Here is a 17,021-nt window from a genome sequence, read left to right as displayed (position 1 = left end):
TTCTTGGTTTTAGCTCAGGTTTTGCTCAGTGCAGACATAACACCACCATAACGCTCACTAAAACATTAAATCAGTCATATTTGCTGTGCATCTCCTTGCATATTCCTGCGAGGTTTGCACAGACAAATCTAATATTTCATCCTGCTTTAGTAGAGCGAATGACTTGTCAACCAATAAAACACTTCCGATAATAACGTGACTCTTCCCACACAAGTGTCTCTGTGATTTCCTGCTTCTCACATATTTGCTTGCCAGAGAAAATTGGCAAGCATTCCTGCAGTTAAAACAACCTTTACATGGAGCTGGTCCATTAAATAGCTCTTCTTTTAGTATGAGGACTCTCTTTTTATAGAAGTGTGGTTTGCAGCTCTGTGCAGATACAGTCCTATATATTGTGTCTCTATGAAAAACTGGAAGCATCTCTTGTGGCTTTGCGGCTGTATGAGCCCGCATAACTGTACGCTTCCTGTACAGGTTCCTCCTCTCTCTCCTCCCTCTTCTTCTACCTCACACTTGGTAACCATGGTTACCTTAGGTGTCACTTTGTCAACCTATTTTAAGAAACTATCATCCCTTATATAGACTACCACACACACCTTGTACTGTAGGCGGAAGCTAGTCTATTTGTCATGCTGATAATTTGTTCAGTTACATAATGTTTAACTGGTGCTAATCCCTTTATAGTGTATGCATTGAGTATACAGCACTGCAGCACATTATGTAGGCAGTAAACGCTACAAAGATTTGAGGACATTCTGCACAGTGATTAAAAGGATATTTAATCCAGGTAACCTGATTTTTCTTGCATTAGTTGTGTGTTTTTTGAAAGTCAGCCTTGAAATAAAATGCCATCGAGAAACCTGCACCTGCTCACACGGGAAGGTAATGGCAAACTCTGCAAAGTGAAAATCTCTCTGAGACAACTTGTTATTTATAACTTTGACAGTCTTTATTCCGTTTCAGTCCTTGAGGTGAGAGGGAAGTCCTTGGGTTTTCCAGCTATCACTGAAAATATCCGCTTTTCACAGTGGATTTTTATTTCTGGCTCGCCAAAGGGGAATTTTATACGGAACTTTCTTGACAGCAGCAGTCACACAGTAAATTGCATGTCCACCTCTGACTTAAGGTCAAGTAAGAAATAGGTCATTATGAAAAGAGTGAGAGATTAAAAAGGACCTGATTAAACCTCCATCCGAGCCATCACTCAACATAATGAGCACTTCAATAAAATATGGATACGCCAATAAAATATGTATACTTCCAGCAGTCCCCATCAACCCGACATCAGTGCTCAACATCAGTCAGTTTATTCTAAACCTTCTGTCCCGTGGTGCAAAGTTCAGCTAAATGCATCTGTTTATTGACATGCATGACTATAGAGAGTAGGATTTAGATAAAAAGGGTGGGGGGATGACCAAAAGCAGCACCAGTGGTCAAGCGGCATCTGATTGCTCTGATTGTGGTCCTGATGTCCTCATTACATCCTGTAGGTATCCACAGTTTCTCCACTGGTGATGAGCATGAACAACTGACACAATGACAAGTAGCTGTGACAACTGCAGCCTTGAACTGAGGAAAGGAAAAAAGAAAAGTAAACTAAAATAAAATGCACAAATACTGCATTTCAGATGAATTATGCATAGCAAGGCATCTATTATTCAGCGAAACAAGGGAATGTAATGTCAATTACAGAGCAGACATGTTGTCAACTATCTTCCATAGTGAAATCAGCTCATGCAGGGCTTTTCTGTAATCATAATGTGCATAATTTCCGCACCAAATTATTATTCTGCTTAGTTAGACAGCATCAGAATATTCCTAACATGTAATAATAAATCAGTGTGACTATGATGGTATGAAAAATACCAGCCACCTCCTCTCCTGCTACATTTTTTTTTCCCAGAGGCTGACTAGATTGCAGCAGGCAGCTGTCCGAGGATAAATGTCCAAAGAAACATGGCACAGAACAGGCCGTCGTAAAAAGGCCTTGGACCAGAGAATGTAAATGGATGAGCTGCTGCAACGATTCATATTTCTTCATCTCGGATACTGATGATGAGTCCTCTCCCAGGGGTTAGACACACATGTGCACAGATTCTTTAAAAGGCTGGTCAACATGTAGACTATCCTGTGGAGCCAATGTGAGCTGCCATTGACAGAAAACGATCGAGCGGGTGAAGATGGTAGATTTTTAACTGTGATCGTATCCACATGCATACTGGACCTTCACCATGGGAACAAGCTCTCCTGTGACTCTGCTGAAGGCTTTTAAAAATGAGGGGTGAGATGACACACAAATAGTCCGTCCTGCCCTTTTGACATCCACAGGAATCCAAGAGCCTGTTATATTGTTTATTAGTCATAACATGTGACAGTGTGCACTGAAAATAGCTTTTTAAATAACGGCACCAACATCAGCCTGCCAAACCTCAGATAATAAACCCACCTGAAATTACAGCTCAGGGAAGACCATTATAGAGGAACATTAGGGAATGTGCGACTATTGATTCAATATCAGAGCACAGGAGATGGTTTCACAATAGAACGCATACTACATGAAATGAATAATTAGTTTTATACTTTTCATTTTGGCGTGATACGATTTTCAAGCACATTAAACTGTAGAAGATTATGCAATGTGTTAATCTTTATATCAGCATTTTAATGTTATTCCTCACACTGTGGCAAAACATTGTGTGCAGGACAAAAAATGAAAAGTACTGAATAAGTATTTCTGGGACAGCCTTATTTCCAAAGCTCCTGCAGACACAAAGGCAGCAGATTTTTGTAAATAAACCACAATCTTCTTCAAAGCCTACATGTGCCAAAATAGCAATACATTTGGGAAGATAATATGGCTAAAATAAAAGTTAAGATGCAGCATTTTAAGCCCAGACAACTATATATCTATTGCTTGTATTTTTTTTTTTTTAACGGCTGATAAAGATTCTTTCAAGCCTTTTGTGCAGTGTTTGCACTCTAGACAATGATGCAAACAGTAACAGATTCTTGTTTTAGGGCACATGTCAGTGGTTGTGAGCTGGTTGTGCAGGGTGCAGTGACAGGTGCAGACACCAGGTAACTGACATGATGCAAAGAGACAGGGCGATGAGTCACCTCAGCCCTCGGCGGGCTCCCTTGCTTTAACCTGCAGAGGCTCCTAAACGATTACCTATTTATAACCCTTCCACAGCGGTCCCACAACCACTAACAGATGGGGAAATCTGGCTTCTGTTTGAGCTCTGTTTTTCTCAGAGGCATATTGAAGAAATAATGATTAATCCGCCATGTTTAATAGATGGTTTAATAGGTTTAATGGAAGAGAGAGCTGTAACATATGCACACTGGTCTTGTGACACATCAGGGACGGCAGCTCTGACGGGGCTGGGAACATTTAATTGTTAATCCGTCTTATTGGGCTGATAGACTGTGAATAAAACCATCTCCCTGCAAGTCATACTGCAGACTGTTATGACTGGCTGACTCATCACGCACCTGCAAATACTTCTGTGATTGAAGTGCCTGATCCACTGGATTAACAGTATGTTGTTCAGTAGCACTAATGCACTTGTTTTGAATGATAATCCTTTATGGTATTGTTTCTTAAAAACTGTAATACCCTTAAAGAGGAAATGCAGTGTTAGTATCACATCATGACTGTTTTCAATCTACAAATCAATAATGTAAACAACGCACACAGCTATTATGTTTTCTTACATTTTTTGTTGCTCAGACTCCTGGCACAGCGTCACTACATTAGAGGGAATCCATCATATTAATGATCTTGAGGCCACTTCATTATTCACAGAGAAGCCGCTCGGCTGTCCAAATAAATTATCATTGGTGTTCCATTAATGGAAGTTTTCAAATCTCACCATGGTGGATGCCATTAATCTGCACCCAGTGTCTCTCTGGAGTGGAACGGCCAGCTACTGTACCACTGCCAGCGATCTGTGAAGATGAGAAACTCCCCGCTGTCCTCGTTTTCTTCAATGAGAGGAAGTCCAAATCCAAAAGTGACTGACGTTAACTACTGCCGCCCTGCTTTCCCGCTCTCCCAAGCTGCACACTTTGCACTTTTTAATGCACTGCTAAGGGTGCATGCACTTATAGGTGAAAGGTACAACTCCAAAGTGGTACTTCTGTCTGAAAATGTGGATGCCAATCTCCGACCTTTCTCCTCCCCTGATGGAGCACTTTCAGCTAATTCGACACATATTGCATTTACGTGTTGCGTAACTGCAGAAGCCAAAAGCCTCTGTTGGTCCCTTAGGGCTCCCTGCATAACCATTCCCCCTGCACGCAGATGTGGGCCAACATCCAAACACACACTGTTAATATTCTGATTGAACATTTGTAGAAGGACCTTGAAAAGTCACATACTGTGCAACTTTCTAACACTTTAATGAAATTGCTTCTCATAATGTTGGCATTCACTGACTATTATGTTTTTTCATTATGACAACCTACAGTAGGAGTCAAACTCATTTTCATTTACAGGATGTAAGAGGGCAATAAATCTATTTCCTTTCATGCCCTACAGACTGTCTGACTTTACTGTCAGACCTTAACAAATAACTAAAGTGTATTTCTGCTCTAAGTGATTAATTCTGTTGAAGCCTGATAGCAGGGTTTTATGGTAAACAGACCAAGCTTCATAAAAGAGCTTTTGTAGAGCTGGTTAACATTTAAGCTCAGTTTGCTGCCTGAAGACGAGCATCTTGACACAACCAACCAAATATCAAGTTCATCACTTCCTCGTATTTGTATACACCTTTTTCTGCCCAAAACAGCAGACTGTGACGTCATCTTCCGCTTTCAAGCCAACTTATATTAGCCTGAGTCAGCTGGTGAATATGAGGCGGTCTCTGGCCATGATTTGAGACCTGCAGCATACCCTCAGGTCTGGAAGGAGCTCCAGCCTTCGTCCCTGCCAAAAACGTCCCATATAGCAAGCGTCCTCCTGTTCCTGTGCCTGAACCTGGCGCTGTAGGGATCCGAGTCCTGCTGTTTTCTGCACGCTGACCATCTCGCCCAAATGGATGAGCTTCTTATGCAGCACCTGATGTCTGCAGTAAACACTAGCAGCACAGAATAGATAATAATGAGGGAAAAAAACAACATATAACAACTGATTGGCTTCATTGGATGCATGATGTGCACTTGATAATGAAATGAGTCAGAAAACAGTCTGAAATAGAGCTGTTAGTACATGAACATGACCAGAATAATACAAAGATGAACTAGACAGTATTCAGGCAAATGTAATAGTGTATTTCTGTTCTTTTTCATCTGTCCCATGGGTTGTTTCAGTGGTCAGAGGTGACGTATTGGCACACGCTTAGTTAAAGTGTTTAATCAAACAGGAAGTAATGCACAAATGCCCATGTGGGAAAAGCTGCTTAAATCCCCCCCTTTCTTTGCAAAAGCCGGCTAGGCCAGATCAAATTAAGTGGTTTGATACTTTCTCTGCCAATCGGATTAGGCTGATTAATTCCCAAAAGTGTTTAAATGATTAAAGCTGGTTAATGGACCTTAGCAAAGTTCATGGTGTCAGAGTTGGCTCAGATATCAAACAGAGGTGCAGGAAAGTCAATATAAGGTAACTGTAAAACATTTTCTGCTCCTCAGTAGCTCTTTGTTAATATACAAGAAAGAGCACAGCATGCCTACCTGCATATCCAGCTCTAACAGTCTTTTTGTTTCTTAAAATCGCTAATCTTAGAGGGAATGCTTGACAAATAGTGCATCTGCTATGTAGTGACACAGCGGCTAAATATAGAGTGGAAAATGGAGCAGAAGAAAGGGGCACAGTGAAGACCATAAATATTCACAGTCCATCTACAGAAGGCTGGCAAGAGCCTGGTCCAAGGAGAAATCTTCTCATAAACTATGCTAAATGTGACACCATTGAGCTGCTGTTTTTGTCTTCTAACTGCCACATTCTTGATTTGGAAGTTTCAGGCTGTGGATGTTCTTGTGCTACTGAGCTTCATTAGAAAATGTTCCGCAGAATGCTGTGATGAAAGCTAATGGAGGGAGACAAAGATGTACAGAGGATAAACGGTTACAGGTTCTGGTCCCCTCTGCGCCCCCTCTTCTAATATACTCGTCTCCTGAGGGAGTGGTATCCATCACAGAGATGGCAGAGCTGTTATCCCACGTTGCTGTCGTGCATATGAACACAAGGTGACTCGGAGAGAGACGCAGCTCATATGTGCCCAGTCTTATAAATGCAGACCCATGTTTCCCCCATAAAGTGTCCATCAGCACCTTAATGCATCTCCCAGTGAAAGTGACAGAGCCTGGGCTTGCACATTATTAACTCCAGACATTTTTATGAGTCTGTGGAACAGAGTGGAGAATGGAATAAGATATGTACCCAGTGTTCAGTGGCTGTAAACCCATCTTAGATTTTTTTTGGCATTGCACGGCATTTCTTACTTTGAGCATGAGTAAAAACTACACACAGTGTTCTTCTGAATAAAGCATCTGTTTTATTCTCCAGTTAGATCAAAATAAATTAATTTTGCTTGTGTGGGATCTATTATATCGTCCATTTGCTTGCCTGGGAAATACATCTATATTAATGTTGTGTAAACAGTGTTTACAATGATAAATTGTGGCATGGAATCATAAGCAGCTTAGCGGAGTGGGGTTAAAGGCAAAACCAAATTGGCAGGCTCATAATAAATGCATGGGATTTGTCTAAAATATTCATCAAATATAAATGTGCAATGAATTTAATAGTGGCTTATTCCTGAACTATATTTAGTACCAATTTATAACCAGCCACCTTTCAGGGATGTGCCTTTATGGGAATTAAGGTAAGCTGGCATCTTTTTGAAAGCAGGGGAGGGAGGTTAATCCTAGAATTCATGCAGCTGAAGAGGAGCGTCATGAAAAAGAAACAGAAGATGTTGTGAGTTTTGTGCGTTTAGCCCAGTAGGCGTTGTCAGTAGGGAAGACTGAAACCTCTTACAGCAAGTTGGTTTAATATTTAGCCTACCATATTTCAGTGGGAAGTGATCTAAAAACAATTCACTTTTCATCTCAGGAGGTATCCGAAGCACGTTGATTATACAACAAAGCCAAATAGCGCCGCTGGGAGGGTCATGAGGGGGGGCGTAAAACTCCAGTCAGCACATGACACACTGGGACGGAGGAAGACGCCTAAGCAAGCCAACTAGAGTTTGGAAATGTCAAATCCGTGCTCGGTAATAGAGTTTACAGTGCGTCTCCCGCAGCCAATGGTTTGGCTGGAGTGAGCTCAGCCTCTGCTGGAGTTGTTTGGCGCCTGAGCTCAGCGCGATACTGTGCGTAAAGTGGACCTGTCAGACGCAGCGGTGCCATGGCAAGCAGAGCAACGCAGCGGCCAAAGTCCATCCTTAAACGCACGGAATAACATCTTGTAAACGGAGGCTGAAGGTTGTAAAACGATCGACAGCTTCAGAAAACTGATAATGTGAAGTAGAAAGGTGGGTCTGTCCGTCTCCATCGACTCAGTTGCGCCGAGGAACGATGCTGAACAAGGCTGCGGGAGGATTTTCTACCACAGGTAAGATTCATGTTTTTCTTAGTATTAAATACACTCTTATGGATATTAGATTAAGTACATGATAATACTGGAATATAGTAATATTCAAAAACGCACATTTCTTCCCCTCTTCTAAATGGCAACATAACATATGTCCATTTTTTCTTTGTTAATGTATTGTTTAAGTATAAAGTGTCATCATAATATTTTTTCTATCATGTGTTCGTGTGGATGTGAAAGAAGCAGAAATAGAAGGAAAGGAAGTAAATATGTATATGAAAGTACAACAAAAGGAGAAAAAATGGTACAGTATCTACATAGTGTGTTCATGATCATTAATAATTGTGAAGTCTAGGCACACTCACATGTGCTAAGTGCACATCTTCTCGTGTCAGATGAATAATTTGTGGATTTAGGATGCAGTTTTTGTTGTCTAATGTAGTGTGTAATGGAATTCTCTGTTACTTAGAGAGTGGTTGCTCACCATCAGAAACATGTGAGAATGGAGACTGCATACAGGACATATATAGGATAGAAGATACTGAGTCTGTTTAGTGAGTGGGCTCGGATTCAGACACTGGCCTTTATTATTTACATTTCCAGTTCTTGAATAGACTATGGCTGCTTGAGCTTTTGTTCTTCACAGGTCACAGAGGCCAAAGGTCATCTGTATAGATGTAGTTGACCTCAGTGAAAGGGAGGAGGTCAATACAAATACAAAGTGATGGACAGAATGGCATGAACACATCAGTGGTATTGTGGCATTGCAATGTCTTCTTCCAGATTAATGCACTGTGCTTTAAAATATTATATATTTTATATTCCATGTGGCCTTATCAGTCATCCCTCCCACATATTTGTGCTGTTTTTCTAATGTGCAAAATTGTAATTCCACACTTTGGTTTGTTTTTCACCACAACACACTTTCAACAAAAAAAAGCATGAAATCCCTTCTGTCACATTTCATTATCTCTAAAATAGTCTGAATTACAAAGCAGTCGATTTAGTGGTTGTTATTCTATTTAGAAACACACATGCATGATATCAATAAGGACTGACCATTGTTGTTGGATTAATAATTCGCATATTTTGCAAAAAATAACATCTGTTTCTGGACATGCTCAGTTTGAGGTAGCCTCTCAGTGGCAGATGTGTTGCCTTAGTGACTGCCTGTCTGATGTTTTTTTTGTTTGTTTGTTTATTTTGTTTTTCTAAATACACATCTCATTTTATTAAACTTAACCTCAACTCAACTGACTGCCTTCAGTGCCGTGACCTCTTCATCATCCATTCTCTCAGGGGGAGTCACTGAGGTCAGATCATAGACAAAGTATGAGTAAAGTCAAAATAATCAGTATGCATTGCAAAATACAGCAGCACCTGTCACACCCTCTCTGCTTTTAAAAATACGACGGGTGGTCGTGACATGTGGATATTCTTCCTTGCATGTTTATATGAATCTGAGGGTTGTGGATGCAATAGTTGAACATACAGCAGATGGCGATTTTATGGCTCAGAGTAGTGAGGGTTTGTGAGAGGAATGCTGATTATCAAACAAGATGAAAACTCTCAGCACTGAATTGAAGTCTTGGAGAGCATGTTATTTCGCTGCTGCATCTGAGTATGTACCTATGCTAAATCTAGATTTACTTTCCCTCCTAAATGTATGGTGTGGTTTCAGTGATGTGCCTGTTTGTCTTTCTTCTAAAGGTTTTATTTATCCTTCTATATTATAACATGTTCTTCCAGCTGCCAGACTGCCAGATCTTGTTTGGATACCATCTTGTCCTTTACTACGAGTTTGAACTTGTCCATCAATCATGGAGAGCCTCAGTGAGCTCCAGAACCCTCTCTTGGACAAAACCAGCAGACATGTGGTCCAGAATGACTACCAGGGTTATCAATGCGACTACCCAAGCCAGCCTTACCAGGACAACCTCATCGGCTACTATTACACCGGGACTAATGGCAAACATAAGACTCAGCAGTTCCTGGATGCCACCTCTCTGCATCTTGCGGTGGAGGCCTTTTACAGGCCCAACTTCATCCTGTACAAGGATGACGTCAGTCTCCACAGCAAGGACTCCAAGAGTGAGAGCTTTGAGACCACCTTCACTGAGAGTAAGGACGCTGTGTTGGATGGAGTACCCACAGAGATCCCACTGGACAGCACACAAGGAGAGAAGGATGTGAAGATCCAGACTGTGTCGTACGAGGTGGAAGAGGAGCAGGGCCCTGAGTATGAGGTCAGAGGTCATAACAGAGCACATACTGATCATATAAGATTGAATTTAATAGTTAAGTTGACTGTATATTTACTATTCTGAATCACCTTGTGAGCTGATATAGTGTCATGTTTTAAGCAGCGTCAGTTACTTCTTCGCCAGCAATAAGCTTCTGTATATAAAGGTAATTAGAGCAACCTACACACATTTAAGAGATAACTGATGCAAGCAAGTAACACTTGGCAGTGTTTGACATAATAATTGCCATAGTGAGGCTCTATGAAATTAAAGTCATCTCAACACTTACTTCTAAGTGTCAGGGCAATCTTTCAGCAAAATGTGAGTCACGCCGCATATAGTGATGCTTGTTATTTCATTTACTCTTCTGAGAGACTGCCAGTGTGATTTGGGCTCATTTTTTACTCTGTTCTCTAAATGGTCAATTTACTGGAGTCTTTCAAATCTAGTGCAGAGTAATTGTATGCCTTTTCTCCATAATTGCATTCTAAGAAAATGACACATCTGATTTTATCTATACAGCCAATTGTTCTTTTTAAAACTATAACAGCACTCTCCAAAGAAAACCGTGACAGCAAAAGAGCAAAGTCTTTTCTGAAGTGGCAAAAATCTAATTTCGCTCAGGGATGCTTGAGAAATACCCAGGGCTGTGAGTTGGCAGAGAAAGAAGTATGGCACGCTAACTGGGATGATGATTGCGCCAGCTCTTGTCACTCGGAGGCATGGCAGATAGATAGAGACATGGCAGCGATTGCCATTAATGCTATAAGTAATGCAGCGCTTTGAGCATATTAAGCAGGATTCGGCTAATGCTTGTGCGCCAGAGCAGGTGAGCCAGAAGCAAAAGTTATTCCACGTCAATTAAAAAAAAAGCAAATGAATCTGATGAAGACTGTTAAAATGAAAGTTGGGTGTTATTGAGGGAATATTACACTTCTTTTTCTGCACCTGCGCTTCTTGACTTTCCAATCCTGTGTGTCATTATGGTCCTTCATGATGGGTTTTGTGAATCAAAAAAGCAGACAAAAGGTAGACCACAATGTGTGTTACGCATAGAAATGTTGTAAAGCAGTAAAGCCAACATTTCAAAGACCATGAATAATGAGTCTAAAAATAAACACAGACGGAATGGAACTGCAAGTTTCTGCCAAATTAGTGCAAAAAGATATACCACATCCAGAAAACTAAGATAGTTTTATTATCTATTGAAACTGGAGACAGCAGTAAACTTTATATTTATGGCATGATAGCATTTTTCATCACCACAACTTGTTTCCCTGTCTCTGGCTTCAAGGTGAGTTTCAGCCTGTTTCAGCAGTAACAATTTTGATGGAATTTTGAGGTAAATGTCAAATATGCAAGGTGTAGAAATAAGGATTTTTTTTTTTTTTTTTTTTTTGCAATAACAGCTAAAATGGTTTGTTTAAATGCAGAATTATTTGCAGAACTGCATGAATTTGCACAGTTTCAACTGTGCACTCTCTCAATTTTCATTATTTACTATATAAATATGAATGTAGAGTTGAACCTTAACATGCATCCTTTTAAAAAACAACTGAAATTAAAAAAAAAAAAAGATTTCAGTATTATTTTCATGCTGATTTTATGCATATTGAGTTTTCTACTATCTAAAATATGGTTTTGTTTTTTAGAAACCTAAAAGGATTTTAGTAAATATCTAATATTTCCAGATCCAGATACTTTTTCAATATATTTTTTTGGTTTTGTCACAGTAGTTTGCACCAACTCACTAGGGTGTATGTGAAGGTTTGTCTTTGAAATTTGTGCATAGAGGAATCATGGTGTGACCTCTTGGTTTCTGATTTGTCATTTTAAAGCCAGTATTTTGTGATTTGGTCACAGGCGTTTTGACTTTTTGACCTAAGTTACCATATCTGGACAAAGTAGGTGGCACTACAGGGCTCAGCATTTTTTGTGGAAAAATTCAATGTATTGCAAGTCTATGGGATTCAGGGATTTTTGGAGCCTTGATGGGATCATAATTGTAAGATTCTTCTGAATTTGCTTAATTTTTGGTTTTAACACAGTTTGCATCATCAGTGTATGTCAGAGGTTTTTTTAATACCCTCAAACTCACGCCACCTCAGTACATTTCTCTTGTGCCCTAGCAATTGTGTATACACAGCAACAGCAAAAAAAAAACAATGTTGTGTTTCTAAACAGCTTGTTTGTGTCAGCAAATCTTTGACATCCCTGTGACAGACACAAATAAATTACAGATATCAAAGTTACAAAAAGTGCAAGTGTGATACCAGTGTCAGTGCCCCTCGTTAACAGGGTTCAGGGGTGTGTGTGCACTCTGGTTTGGAGTTGACTGTCCCCTCCAGACTCTAACGAGGCCTCGGAGGGAGTTGTGACAGGGTTGTTAAAGACACTGTGCTGTGGCGGAGCCCCATCAGTTATTCCTGCAAACAACCGGACCGGGAGTGTGTCCCCAGCTGGCCAGACTCGGTGTCGGGCAGGCTGTCAGTAGGACTGAATGCACCAGTCACTCAGAGCTCTTATCAGGTCTTGCTACGTAGATAAAAGGAGATTACTGCTGTTTGTGGCCACCAGTTTATTCATGTGATGTCAGATTAGGTGGTTATGACCAGCTGCTGTTTTGATAAATCACACCCGGCTGTCCAGGTGGATGCTGTTCATAAAGCAGATAACAGGGAGGTTCATAATCTTGTCTTGGCACAGGTAGCTGTTTGGAATCTGTTTGGATGGTATAGTAATGGCAACTCACACTCCCCTCTTTTCCTCACATCTTAATGAAGTGTCAACACAAAAATGTTCCCAAAATAGCACAAGTAATTACACTGGATTGGACCATGTGGTTTGGTAAATGCAGATCAGATTAGAGGAGAAAGAATCTTTGCTTGAAAATGTGATGTGGAGGCACGGCTGCTTTTTCTTTTTTGCCAGCCTCCAAGACTGTACTTTAATTACCTTTCAAATGGCTGGTTCAGTTGCTGCCTTCTATATCGATTTCTATTTTGTACCTCCCTTTTTTCTGCTTTGACTGATCCCTCCAGGCAACAAGACTAACAAATGACACCTGTTCTTAATGGCGGCAATTCATTCAGACAAACATCCGCGATGTCTCTGGGACATCCTGGAGAGGTGAGGCCATGTCTTCTTAAAGGTCAGCCATGCAGCCACATTTCCATCGTCGCTGCGGGCGCGTTGTGCCAAAGTAGTCTGAGTGGCATTCGAATCTATCATTCATTAGCCTGCTCAGCCTCTGTGGCCCTGAGTAGAGTATCAAGGCACTGTATGTGGAGCCTGTTGAACACTCCCTGTCTCACAAGTGTATTGAGGAAAGCGACAGGAGAGATGGAGGTCTCACATGCTGTAGAAGCAATTTAGCACATAAATGACACTGTCTTCTTGCTGTTTCCCCTGTCACCTCGCAATGATGGAACAATCCGTTAATCCTGTGTTATCTGTCAGGCAGCTCATGGGTGTTGACAGAGGCACCAAATCCTCTCTGGCTGGCTAAGCACAGCCTGTCCTGGGTGGTAGTGAAACAAGGGCAGAAAGGCTGGACTTGGTTTGGTGAGGGCGGTTTTGTGAGTTGTCAACATCCACCTCTGTGAAAACATCCAAAACACACCTGACTATCTACACCTGTCCTCCACACTCCGTCATTATTTAGGTGTCAATCTCAAAATCACTGCTCCTACCTTTTGTCTCATTTTATGAACATGTAGGCATTTTTTTGACATTTCATTTTTCTTTATCAACTGCCTGTCTTTCAGAGTGACAGCTCTAGTGATAGTGAGAGTGAGGACAACTTCATCGTGCTGCCCCCTCGGGACTACCTGGGCCTGGCCATCTTCTCCATGCTCTGCTGCTTCTGGCCCTTGGGCATTGTTGCCTTTTACTACTCACACAAGGTAAAGGCCCGGACATCTCAAGCCTGTCATTAAATCTGATTACACTGCATTCTATTTAAGGTCAATGATCACAAGCGCTCAGACAAGTGCTATCACAGCCCATTTTCCACCCTGTGACCCTCATGCACTTGTTCCAGATGATTGACTGCGTAAATTCTGAAGGTTCGGCCCACTCATCAGTCCTGGATTCTCTTTAGGAAGTCATTGACATTGAGCTTCTGGTCCATAGTAGTAATGCTCTGTATATGCGGTGGACGACTGTTACATTTGCTTGCTAATTAATAATGACAGAATCTTATCACGTCCATAGCGGTCACCTTAGATATAACCTACACCTAGTGAGAACGAAAATGTAATTAAATTGCAATTATTAATAAAAATGTTGGGGATTACAAAGGGGAACAATTGGAAAATATTATTTCTGGTAAAACACTTCTAACAGTCAACCACCGTGGAGAGTACAGCTTTAATGGTGTTGGTTTATATTTATGGTTTTAGGACTTTAGGAATACATCTGCTGAAAAAGTAACCAAAAAGCAGCCAAATATCACAATGTACATTACTCTGATGAAAATATCGACACACTCACACTACATATTATTATTTTTGGCAACATGTATTCATGTCTAAAATAACTTTCCCAACATTAACTGTAGCAGAATGGAAGATCAGTCTAATCTAAGCAAAGAGACTCAAGCCCTACAACCTCAAACAAACCACATCTGATCCAGTGCTTCTCAACATCTTGCAAAATAATTGCAGCAGCAATTATACCGAAACTGAAAATAATGTGTCAGAAGAATAAATAAAGGGCAGGCTCATTTTTTGATAGGAAACCAAAACACCCAAACAACGCATTTGTCACTGTCGGAGGCATAATGACCTAATTGCCATGGTAACTAATGGCTCCCTGAGAGCATTTTCTTGTTTTTTCTCTCTTAAATGTGGCTTAACACCTACTCATACACTCATTGCTGATGAGTAACAGTGGCTCATTTCACTCTCTGCTTTGTTTTGTCAGACCGGCAAGGCCATTGCTAAGGGAGACTTCTCCAGAGCAGGCATGAGCTCCAGAAGAGCCCTATTCCTGGCTGCTCTTTCCATTACCGTTGGCGCAGGGATGTATGTGGGGGTGGTTGTGGCCCTCATAGCCTACCTGTCCAAACCAGGACATGTATAGCACTGGGACTGGTTTGCTTTGGGGGAGATAGAGGGCAAGAGGAAGCTACAGAGAGAATAATGATGGGAAGAAGGAATAATGTTGAATGAATCTCTTCACCCTGCTCCTGAAGGCATCTGCCTGTGTTGCTGGGAGAGAGGCAATATGGAGAAAAAAGCAAACCAGAAGACAGAAAGAGGGAGAAACAAGACAACTGTGGATGGAGTATTTCTTGGGCTGCATATTGATCTTGACTGAATTGTTATTTGAGGGATGCAACACTCTCCCACCAGAAAAAGAAGAAAAGAAAAAGCTGGGAAATATGAATACTCTTCCACAAAGACTGTGCTGTACTTACATGTTAGAAAAAACAGCTCTTAGCAGTAAAAAAAACTACCTACCTTTTAACGCATTAGTCGTTTACAGCAACTGTCATTTTTATTTTTCCTTTGCTGTAGGTGTATTCTCTGTTAATACTATTGCAGATTGTGTATTGTCCACTTTGTAAATGAAGCCCACTGGGAAACACTCAGACGCTTGGATTTTATATCTATTCAAGGACATGTGGAGAATTAAAATCAGGAGGTAAACAGTGAGAAGTGGATCTTTAATGGACACATAACAAAGACAAATGTCAAAATGCACACAAAACTGATGAGCAGGGGACAAGAGGGTTATTTGTGTTTATTGTGTACTGTAAATTTAGTCAATAAATACATTTGGCATGACAATAAAACATCCCCCTTCCTGTCTTTGTTGGTCTCATTCAGTGGAGAAAAGTGTCTTCGGGAACAAAATGTAGATTGTGGGCTTGGAGAAGTCTGTCACATTGTATTGTATAGTGCACTGTCTTATATTGACTATTTGCTTTTTCAGGCGCAGGTCTCTGCTGTAAATGGCACAGCTCTTCACTGTCTTTTGGCATCACTCACTGTCTAGCCTCGAGGTGACTTTAGCTGCCAGAGTGCTGCGAGCATCAGGAACAATGCCTGCCCCCTCTCTGAAGTCAGGATGTCAGAACAAAATGAGAGCAGCACTTTATACGCCTCCAGGATTTGGAAAGACCATCATGTACATCCAGTTCTCTTGCCCCACCTGCCATCCAATCACAGTGTTTGACTCCAGAGCCAGAGTATCCTAATCCACTCAGTGCCCTTCAGGTTCAAGTCTGCAGACAGTATCGATCACATACTAGAGGAAAAAAAAAGCAGAAAAAGCAGCAGCAGTACACCTATATGCTTTATCATTCACCACAGCAGATGGTAAGAGCCAAGCTAAAAGGAACAGATGGCAAAGGGAGCAGGTTTTACAGCAAAGTCTGCACAGCCTGACCTCCTGTATTTATCTGTTTTCTCTTCTGTAGCATCTCCCTGTAAAGTCCCTAATGTACAAAATGTGGCTCGATGGGGCAGACGGGGGCGAAAGTGGCGCTCTCATCAATGGGAGCTGTATTGGGTGCTGAAGTGGGCTCACTCTGCAAGCGAGTGGAGCGCAGCATGTGTTTTCTCTCCCTTAACAGATAGGAAGCTTCACCCACGCTCACTCGCTCACTCACAGCACCCATAGCTCAGACCTCCAGAAGCAAACTGATTTTATTAGTCATCCACCCCCTCGTGAATAAAAACTTTCCAAGAGGCAGCCACAGGTTAAATCTGAACTTCTGAAAATATGCGAATATATGACTACATACAGTTCAGGTGTGGGTTTACTTTCTTTTTCCACATAAGTCTTTGTTAAGAAGGGATAAATATATTTACTCCTGCTGTTACTCTTAAATTTACCACTAGCCTGGTTTGTCAGGGTTGACAAAGTCATACGACCTGAGCTGTCACTAGCAAATGACAAGCCAAAAAAAAAAAAAAAAAAAAAAGAAAATGAATGAGCCCTGCAAGCAGAGCTAAAGCGAGAAAACACATTTCCAGAGGACAACAATGATGAATGGGCTGAAACAAAATGGATAAGAAACTGAAAAGAGGCAAAAAGACAAAAAGACATTAGAGCTGAGTGCTACATTAATAAGAAGCATGATGCTCTTGACTGTTCAAGCGACTGAAAGGCATTTTCAGATTCATATCGTTACTTTGATAAAATACCTGTCATCACCCTCAGCTCATGGACAACAGATGCATAAACAATAACTTTAGAATGAACGTGGTTGCAACAGCTATAGTAAAAGA

The 17,021-nt window shown here is 41.1% G+C and overlaps 1 protein-coding gene across 2 annotated transcripts; it reads left to right on the top strand.

Moving 5' to 3' along the window:
* The first annotated feature begins 6,865 nt into the window (after positions 1-6,865).
* LOC115413310 (synapse differentiation-inducing gene protein 1-like) lies at positions 6,866-15,580 on the top strand. Of its 2 annotated transcripts, none has more exons than XM_030126057.1 (4): positions 6,866-7,558; positions 9,302-9,783; positions 13,548-13,685; positions 14,707-15,580. In XM_030126057.1, the coding sequence occupies exons 2-4, from the start codon at positions 9,358-9,360 to the stop codon at positions 14,863-14,865; spliced, it is 723 nt and encodes a 240-aa protein (XP_029981917.1). In that variant the 5' UTR covers positions 6,866-7,558; positions 9,302-9,357; the 3' UTR covers positions 14,866-15,580. The 2 variants fall into 2 exon arrangements, with proteins under 2 accessions (XP_029981917.1, XP_029981916.1); XM_030126056.1 differs by having other exon boundaries at positions 6,868-7,558; positions 9,287-9,783.
* Positions 15,581-17,021: the final 1,441 nt, after the last annotated feature.

The sequence above is a fragment of the Sphaeramia orbicularis genome, chromosome 22 (assembly GCF_902148855.1).
Source record: "Sphaeramia orbicularis chromosome 22, fSphaOr1.1, whole genome shotgun sequence".
Lineage (NCBI taxonomy): Eukaryota > Metazoa > Chordata > Actinopteri > Kurtiformes > Apogonidae > Sphaeramia > Sphaeramia orbicularis.
Note: the sequence above shows the minus strand (reverse complement) of the source record. Positions and strands in the feature narration are given on the sequence as shown.

Bases quoted from the DNA above. Each gene is read 5' to 3' on its own strand.
- LOC115413310 (XM_030126057.1), top strand. From the start codon at position 9,358: ATGGAGAGCCTCAGTGAGCTCCAGAACCCTCTCTTGGACAAAACCAGC. The intron at 9,784-13,547 runs GTCAGAGGTCAT...CCTGTCTTTCAG, and splicing joins AGCAGGGCCCTGAGTATGAG to AGTGACAGCTCTAGTGATAG. The intron at 13,686-14,706 runs GTAAAGGCCCGG...TTGTTTTGTCAG, and splicing joins CCTTTTACTACTCACACAAG to ACCGGCAAGGCCATTGCTAA.